The 8744-nt window shown below is 47.6% G+C and overlaps 1 protein-coding gene across 1 annotated transcript; it reads left to right on the forward strand.

Moving 5' to 3' along the window:
* Window positions 1-232: 232 nt before the first annotated feature.
* Window positions 233-5534, forward strand: LOC136516903 (ATP-dependent zinc metalloprotease FTSH 8, mitochondrial-like). Its single transcript, XM_066510404.1, has 8 exons — window positions 233-399; window positions 506-722; window positions 807-881; window positions 1209-1342; window positions 1963-2448; window positions 2670-3437; window positions 3615-3842; window positions 4551-5534. Exons 1-8 carry the CDS (start codon window positions 337-339, stop codon window positions 5025-5027), a joined length of 2448 nt encoding a protein of 815 aa, XP_066366501.1. The 5' UTR covers window positions 233-336; the 3' UTR covers window positions 5028-5534.
* The last annotated feature ends 3210 nt before the right edge of the window (window positions 5535-8744 follow it).

Below are 8744 nucleotides of genomic sequence, written 5' to 3' on the forward strand. Positions count from 1 at the left end.
TCTCTCCATCACATCAATTTTTAGCCGCTTGTATGGAGTATTAAATGTAGGTAAAAAAAATAACTAATTATACAGTTTAGTTGGAAATCACGAGATGAATCTTTTGAGCCTAGTTGATCCACGATTAGACAATATTTGCCAAATAAGACGAAAGTGATACTATTCATCAGGTTAAAAAAAAAAAAAGTTACAATCTAAACAAAGGCCAGAGCCAGAAAAATATCAGAACGCATCTCTAGCGACTGCTTCGGCCTCGACGCGACCTCCCCTCCACTCGCGGATCCGGACGGCCCGGCCCCTCCGCCCTCCCATGCGCACGGCGCCGCCGCGGCCGACATGACGCTCGCCTCCCTCGCCCGCGCCCTCGGCCGGTCCGCGCGCTCCTCCCGGCCGCGCCAGGTGAGTCTCCCCCACTTATCCCTCCTCCCTTGCCCTCTATCCTCTCGCGCTCATCCGCCCCGCCCCGGTGGGGAACGGATGTCTGACCTTCCGCTGTTCCTTTTAGGGTTTCCAGCTCGGGGGCCTCCGGCAGCCGCCCGCGCCGCCGCTACCGCCGCCTGTCCACGGCGGTGAGGGCGGGGCGATAGGATTTGTCCGCAGCTACTTGACGGCGGCATCGTCGGCAGCTCTTGGGAAGCCCGCCGCGGGCAAGACTGCGGATTGGAGATACATCCTTGCCAGCCCACAGTTCCGACGCCTCTTCTCGGACGAGTCCAAGAAGAGTACGTTCCTCTTTTTTTTATGAGATTATTATCAATGGGTTTGGTGGCTCTGGTTCTGAAAGGGTGCTCCTTTTCTGATTTTAGACTACGAGAACTACTACCCGAAGGGTAAGAAGGAGGTGCCGAAAGGAGATGGGAGTAACAAGTCTGAATCGAAGCGTAAGTTTCCCTCGTGCTTCACTTGTTTGTGTAGAGGAGGGTAGCCATGTTATGGATGTAAATATCATAGCTTTTCATGCGCCCATAGTAAATGGAATTGGTGCATATTATTTGAGTTGACTAACAAGATGGACGACTAACGTGTGGTTTGTTGATTTACTTTTTGCTCCAACTGCTTTGTTGAATTGTTATACCAGCTATAATTTATAAATAGCTCTTGGAGTAGAAATGTATAATGATTTATGCACACTGTGCTCCGATGTGTGTTTTCGTGACATCAGTGCTAACTATTTCACTTTTGATGAAATTCAATCTTGTGGTGTGCAGAGGAATCCAATACAGATGAAGGATGGAACTTCCAGGGGAATGCTATGAAACACCTGCAGAATTTCCTTGCACCTCTATTGATTCTTGGCCTGATGCTATCATCCATGTCATCTAGCACCACAGACCAAAAGGAGGTGATTAATTTCCTACTCTGTATCTCTGTTGGGAATAGTTCTGCAAGTTGATAGTTTCATTTGTTCCTTTTATGGTAAGCTATCTTTGTTGGGCTATGTTTAATCCCCTAAGAACTGGTAATCTATGTATGTTTGTTCTGTTCATACTTGCATAATTTGTTTGCCAAACTTCAAGGAAATGGAGAAAAAAGACTACACCACCATAGGCGTTAAAAGGCTAAGCACTGTATTTAAATTTGTGCCCCCATCAGCTTTCCCAGGATTAGTAGTAAGTTATGAGAAACACCAAGGAGTAGGACCATAAGAGACAAAGATCTTAGAGACGATATGCTATTGCAGAGTAACCTTTATGTAATTCACTGGCCTAAATTGAAGTTCTTTTCATCGATCCTCTTGTGCTGATGCATGGGAGAATTGTTAGTTTGCTACTATTTGCTTTGTGCTTGAAGTTTCCTTTCCTAGCCTTTGAATGTGAATGCAATATTGGGAACTCATTGTTTTCTGTAATGGACAACTGTCCAACAATATTGTTTCATGTAAACATATATGTTCCCTTTTAAGTGTACATACTATATAGTATAATGGTTCATTACAATATCTTTTGTATCAAACATCTGCAGATAAGCTTCCAAGAGTTCAAGAACAAGTTACTAGAACCTGGTTTAGTTGATCGCATTGTTGTTTCAAATAAATCAGTAGCGAAGGTCTACATCAGGAATTCACCTCTTCCAAAGAGCCAAGGCCAAAATAGTGATACCCATATTTCTACCACTGATGTTTCAGGCAAGCCTGCTCCCAGGAGATGCAAGTATTACTTCAATATTGGTAGTGTTGATTCCTTTGAAGAAAAGTTAGAGGAAGCCCAGGAAGCTTTGGGAATAGATCCACATGATTTTGTCCCAGTAACTTATGTTGCTGAAGTAAATTGGTTCCAAGAAGTTATGAGGTTTGCCCCAACAGCATTTCTTGTTGGTCTGATATATTTTATGGGAAAAAGGATGCAGAGTGGTTTCAATATTGGAGGTGGTCCTGGCAAAGGAAGAGGAGGTATTTTCAACATTGGGAAAGCTACAGTGACGAAGATGGACAAGAACTCCAAAAATAAGGTTTACTATTTCTTTTCTTACGTCACTCTGTTTTACTGTTTCACTAGGTTATGTTTTTTATGTATGATTAAAAACAATCTGGCCCAAATGATTTTTCATGCACAGGCTAATTCTTGACCTATGATAACTCCAATTGCTTAATTTTCCTTAAGAAATAAAGCAAGCTACATGAAATTCCTGGATGTGTCTTTTCACTAACGCTTACTTTTCTGTTGGTCCAGGTGTTTTTTAAGGATGTAGCCGGTTGTGACGAAGCAAAACAAGAAATAATGGAGTTTGTGCATTTCCTTAAAAATCCCAAGAAGTATGAAGATTTGGGAGCTAAAATACCCAAAGGTGCTCTACTTGTAGGCCCTCCTGGGACAGGGAAGACTTTGCTTGCCAAAGCTACGGCAGGAGAGTCTGGTGTGCCATTTTTGTCTATTTCTGGTTCAGATTTCATGGAAATGTTTGTTGGTGTTGGACCATCCAGGGTACGGAACTTGTTCCAAGAAGCTAGGCAGTGTGCTCCCAGTATTGTATTCATTGACGAAATCGATGCTATTGGTCGTGCAAGAGGGCGTGGAGGTTTTTCAGGTTCAAATGATGAACGTGAGAGTACTTTGAACCAGCTGCTTGTAGAGATGGATGGATTTGGAACAACTGCTGGTGTTGTTGTTATTGCTGGGACAAATAGACCTGACATCCTGGATAAGGCATTATTAAGGCCAGGAAGATTTGATCGCCAGATAACAATTGACAAGCCAGATATAAAGGGTCGTGATCAAATATTCCGCATATATCTTAAAAAGCTTAAGCTGGACAACAAACCATCATTTTATTCGCAAAGGCTAGCTGCCTTGACACCTGGATTTGCAGGAGCTGACATTGCTAATGTTTGTAATGAAGCTGCTTTAATTGCTGCGAGAAGCGACGAAGCTCAGATTACCATGCAGCATTTTGAGTCTGCGATTGATAGGATTATTGGTGGTTTGGAGAAGAAAAATAGGGTAAGATCAGTAGTATAACCTATGAAGCTGATTTGTGAGATTTGTTTCAACGTCTTACTTTTGGATCCTAATTAAGTAACTTGGCAGCCTTCTTTTTCTATGTAATGTCATTCTTTTTGTACATGTAATTACTTTTATTCCTTATTCTGGCCTCTGAGCATGTTAACCCTTTTGCAGGTCATTAGCAAACTGGAGCGCCGTACCGTTGCTTACCATGAATCTGGACATGCCGTTGCTGGATGGTTCTTGGAGCATGCAGAGCCTCTTCTGAAAGTTACAATTGTTCCTCGTGGAACAGCTGCTTTAGGCTTTGCACAGTATGTCCCAAATGAAAATCTTTTGATGACAAAAGAGCAGCTTTTTGATATGACATGCATGACATTAGGTGGCCGAGCTGCAGAGGAGGTACTGTTTTCTTTATTCATATCTTATTTTTGCTGATGTTTTATGATAAATAACCAGGATTCATGGATGTTTCTCTTATACTGTTAAATCTATACTAACCAATTCAAGCCATTATAATGTTTGAATAGAGTGAATGGGCTGTTATTTTGAACTTCCTACATTCGACATGGACATTAATTATGGCCTGCTTCCTTGATATTATCGCCACTTAAATTATGATCAGATCATATGAATATGTTCATAGTTGTCAATTTAGTAGAAAAATTATAATTCATTTGTTAACTCAGGATACTGCATCATGTAAACTTTTGATTGCATTTTAAGGGGACCAGAAGACGATAATATTTTCCATTATCTCCTCTGCCCATGTGATAAACACGTCGATACCATTACATTTATCAAATTGGTTGCCATCTAAATATGTGGCCCCGTTCGGCTTACCCAGAAACCGGCTTGTTCGACTTATTTTTTCAGCCGGAACAGTGTTTTTCTCCCACAATAATTCAGCCAGAACAGTATTTTTCAGCCAGTTTCAGCCAAGTTTCAGTAAGCCGGATCTCAAGTTGTTACTTCAAGACATCGTAGAAATAATAATCAGTTCCCTGTGTTCCAATGTCTTATGTTGGGATATCTGTTTATTTCACAGTATTATCACCAGAAATTGTTATAAACATATTGTTGAAAGGCGCTAATTGAGCTTTGTTTCAGGTTTTGATTGGCAAAATCTCAACTGGTGCTCGGAATGACTTGGAGAAAGTTACCAAAATGACATATGCACAGGTCGTCTTGTATGGTTTTAGTGAAAAGGTTGGGCTTCTATCCTTCCCTCAGAGGGATGATGGTTTTGAAATGACCAAGCCTTACAGTAATCAGACGGCATCCATCATCGATGATGAGGTCCGGGAATGGGTTGGCAAGGCCTATAAGAAAACAGTTGAATTGATAACAGAGCATAAGGAGCAAGTTGCGCAAATCGCAGAATTGCTGCTTGAGAAGGAAGTCCTACACCAGGACGATCTAACCAGGGTACTAGGAGAACGTCCATTCAAGGCACTGGAGCCAACCAACTACGACCTCTTTAAGCAAGGTTTCCAGGATGATGATGACAAGAGCCAAGCATCAGCAGAGAACGCCGAGTTGCCTGATGACTCATCTCCCCCACTTGGTGAGGTTGTACCCACCTAGTTTTTTCCCCCCTCAAAGTTAGAGCTGTACATTGAGTGCTCATTCTCGATAGATTCTTGTTTGCTGTTGCACCATAAGAAAACTGTATAAATTAGCGCCCTCACTGATTATGCCAATGTGGAAATGCATTTGGATTTTCACAAATGCATTTGGATGCCTTGGGCTCTTCATGGCATCAACAAATGTTCCGACAGTCTGTTCGCTTGTTGGTTTCAGCCAGGGCTTATCAGTCATGGTATAGTATTTTTCTTTCACAACAAACCAGCACTAGCTGGACTTATCAGTCTAGAAACCAACCAGCGAACAGGCTGTGAATTTTGTATTCGAATGTTTTGAAAAGATTCTGTCAGAATGGGGAGTTGGCGCAAAAAGTTTGATTGTCCTGTCTGAGGGCTTGGCTGTCTGTAGCTGGTAACGAAAGTGGCTAAGATGGTGCCTGGAATCTGTGTGGAAGCTAATAGAAAGTAACAAGTCATTGACCTTTGAATTTTTATCAGGTAGCCACTGTGCTTACTTTGTTGGACAAGCACAAACATATTGGACAACGTTGGCAGAGTGGATTTCACTGCAATCTCATGGCTGTTGCTCCAATCTCATGGCTGTTGTTACAGTGACTGGATTTGACAGCAGGGTTGACTTTGACGTCTGCCCCTGCTATGGCTACAGTGTGGTAGGGGAGTCTTTCGGCCCCTGCCCCTGCCGGGCTACAGTGCAGCAGTAGGGGAGCCTTTTCGGCGTCTGCCCCTGCCGCGCGTACAGGAAACAGCAAATTACTTTACAAATTTTTTTCTAATCCTGCTGCTAACCCTAGAACCTCCACCATGTCAATCATCTTCTTCAGCTCCGTGAACTGAAGACGACCGAGCGGCTTGGTGAGGACGTCCGCGAGTTGCCGACCAGTTTCGACGAACTCGATGACGATCTGCCCTCCATCGACACAGTCCCTAAGGAAGTGAAACATGACATCGATGTGTTTACTTCGGTCGTGGAGAACCAAATTCTTCGCGAGGACGATGGTGGACTGGTTGTCCACCATCAGTGCTGGTGGGTGAGCTTCCACATCGGTCAACTCATCTAGCAGCCAGCGCAGCCACACAGTTTGACCCGCTGCTGTGGCCGCCGCCACGTACTCTGCCTCGTACGTGGATATCGCCACCACCTTCTGTTTCAGCGACAACCATGAGATTGGAGCCGACCTGAGGAAGATGAGCACGCCAGAGGTGCTTCGTCGTCCATCGATGTCCCCCGCAATGTCTGCATCGCTGAACATAGTGAGCTGCAGCCTACTTTCGTCGATCTTGGGGAAGACGATCCTCTGATCCACCATCCCCTTGACATAGCACAGCAGTCGCTTCACCGCGGCCCAGTGATCCCCTCGGGGATCCTCCATGAAGCGGCTGACGTAGCCCACGGCGAACGCAATGTCCGGCCTCGTGTGAACTAGGTAGCGTAGACCGCCGATGATACTCCAGTAGAGTGTTGCATCTACCCTCGCCGCGGTAGTAGTCTTTGTCAGCTTCAGCCGCTCCTTCATCGGAGGCACGCACGGTTTGCACTTAGCCATGCCGCTCCGCTCCAACAGCTTCGAGGCGTACGCGCTCTGATCAAGTGTAAGCGTCTTCTTTCCCTATCTCACCTCGATGCCGAGGTAGTAGGAGAGCACGTCAAGATCGCTCATTCGAAAATGAGCCGCCATCTCGCGCTTGAAGCTGTCGATGTCCTCCGCACGCTTGCCGGTGACGATCAAGTCATCCACATACACGTCGACGATGAGCTCCTCCTTCCTCCATCGCCGCGTGTAGAGCGCATGCTCGGTTGCGCATCGCGTGAACCCAAGCTCGGTCAGCGTGGCGTCAAGCTTGGCGTTCAACGCTCGCGGGGCCTTCCGCAGCCCGTAGAGCGCCTTACGCAGTCGAAGCACCCTGTGCTCCGCTCCATTGATGACGAAACCTGGAGGTTGCCTGACGAAGACTGTCTCCGCCAGCTCGCTGTTGAGGAAGGCCGATTTTACGTTCAGGTGATGGACGCGCCAATCCTTTGCTGCTGCCAAAGCTAGCAGCAGTCGGATAGACTGCATGCGCGCTACCGGCACAAAGACTTTCTCGAAGTCAATGCCCTCGCGCTGGACAAAGCCTCGTGCGACGAGGCGCGTCTTATGCTTGACAATGGTGTTGCGGTCGTCCCGCTTGACCTTGTATACCCACTTCAGGCCGATCGGACGGCATCTAGGAGGTGGATCGATGAGCTCCCAAGTCTCATTTTCCACGATCGCCTTTATCTCCTCCAACATCGCCCGTCGCTAATTTGCATCGCGCTCGGGCAGCGTGAACATGGGTGGTTCCTCTACACTGATGAGAAGCAACTCTTGGTCATTGAGCAGCCGACCCACCAGGCCTGAGGACCCTATGCCGCCGATGATGTCGTCCAGCCTATGGAACCACACCTCCTCACCATCGTGGAAAGCATCTACGAACTCTGTGATGTCGCTTGGAGGTGAGGCGAACTCGATCGGCATCGATGGAGTCCCATGTTCCGCAGGAGTGGTCGGCACAGCACCTAGAGTGCTTGGCCCCCCGCCTACAGTGCTCGGCACTGCTCCTCGACCGCTCGTCACCACTCCTGGAGTGGTTGGCACCACTGCATGAGTGCTCGGCACCACTGCAAGACCTCTCGGCTCTGCTACGGGAGCGTTCGACACCCGTTCTAGAGTGGTCAGCACCAGTGCAGGATCGCTCGGCACCTCAGTACCCCTCCCGGAGTGCTCAGCACCCTTCTCGGAGTGCTCGGCTCTGTTGCTAAAGTGGTCTGCACCTCCTCTCCAGCGTCTTCACCACCATGGATGACCAAGTGCTCGACGACGAAGGTGCTGGGGAAGCCGCTAGCTTCCCCCGTGCCCAGACTGTCCCAGTCCCAGGTCGTCTTCTCGTTGAATACGACGTCGCGCGAGACAACCACCTTGCCTCCGCATGGGTCGTAGAGCCGGTACGCCTTGGTACCTTCCTCGTAGCACAGGAGCACCATCGGTGTGCTCCTGTCCTCCAGCTTGGTGAGGACCGGCTTTGTCTTCCTGACGTGGCCGATGCAGCCTGATGTCCAGAGGAAGGACACGCACGGCTTGCGCTCATATCAAGCTTTGAACGGCTTCAGGGCCTTTATGTGCGCGTGGTTTAGGATGAACACCACCATGGTCACCGCCTCACCCTAGAATCTTAACGGCATGCTTTTGGTCTTCATCATGGATCGAGCCATGCCGACCACCGTCTGGTTTCGCCGCTCCACCACGCCATTCTACTGTGTTGAGTATGGCACGGTGTGGTGTCGCACCATACCCTGATCTGCGCAATACGCAGCGAACTCCACCGAAGTGAATTCGCTGTCGCGATCAGTCCGCATCACACGCAGCTTCCTGCCGCTCTTCGCCTCCGCTGCCTCGTCCTTGCTCGTGAGGAGTTGCAGCCACATATAGCGTTTGCAATCATCCATGAGCAGGAGAAAGTATCGCCGACCATCGTTTGTGGCTAGCGTGATTGGCCCGCAGAGATTGCCGTGGACGATCTCGAGAGCGTCCGCCGCGCGATACTTGGCCGCCTTTGAAAACGGCGGCCTCCTCTGCTTTCCCGCTAGGCAACTGTTGTAACACCCCTGGTGTTATGAGCTCGTTTAGCACCACAATTTAGGCCTAAGACAAATTTTCGAAACGAGTTTCTCGAAATTTTT

Source organism: Miscanthus floridulus, chromosome 17 (assembly GCF_019320115.1).
Source record: "Miscanthus floridulus cultivar M001 chromosome 17, ASM1932011v1, whole genome shotgun sequence".
Taxonomy (NCBI): Eukaryota; Viridiplantae; Streptophyta; class Magnoliopsida; order Poales; family Poaceae; genus Miscanthus; species Miscanthus floridulus.

What these genes read in the sequence shown, in the direction of transcription:
- LOC136516903 (XM_066510404.1), top strand. Translation starts at nt 337, where the DNA reads ATGACGCTCGCCTCCCTCGCCCGCGCCCTCGGCCGGTCCGCGCGCTCC. An exon ending in CTCGGACGAGTCCAAGAAGA is followed by an intron (nt 723 to 806) that starts GTACGTTCCTCT and finishes TTCTGATTTTAG; the next exon opens with ACTACGAGAACTACTACCCG. An exon ending in GTGGCCGAGCTGCAGAGGAG is followed by an intron (nt 3,843 to 4,550) that starts GTACTGTTTTCT and finishes GCTTTGTTTCAG; the next exon opens with GTTTTGATTGGCAAAATCTC.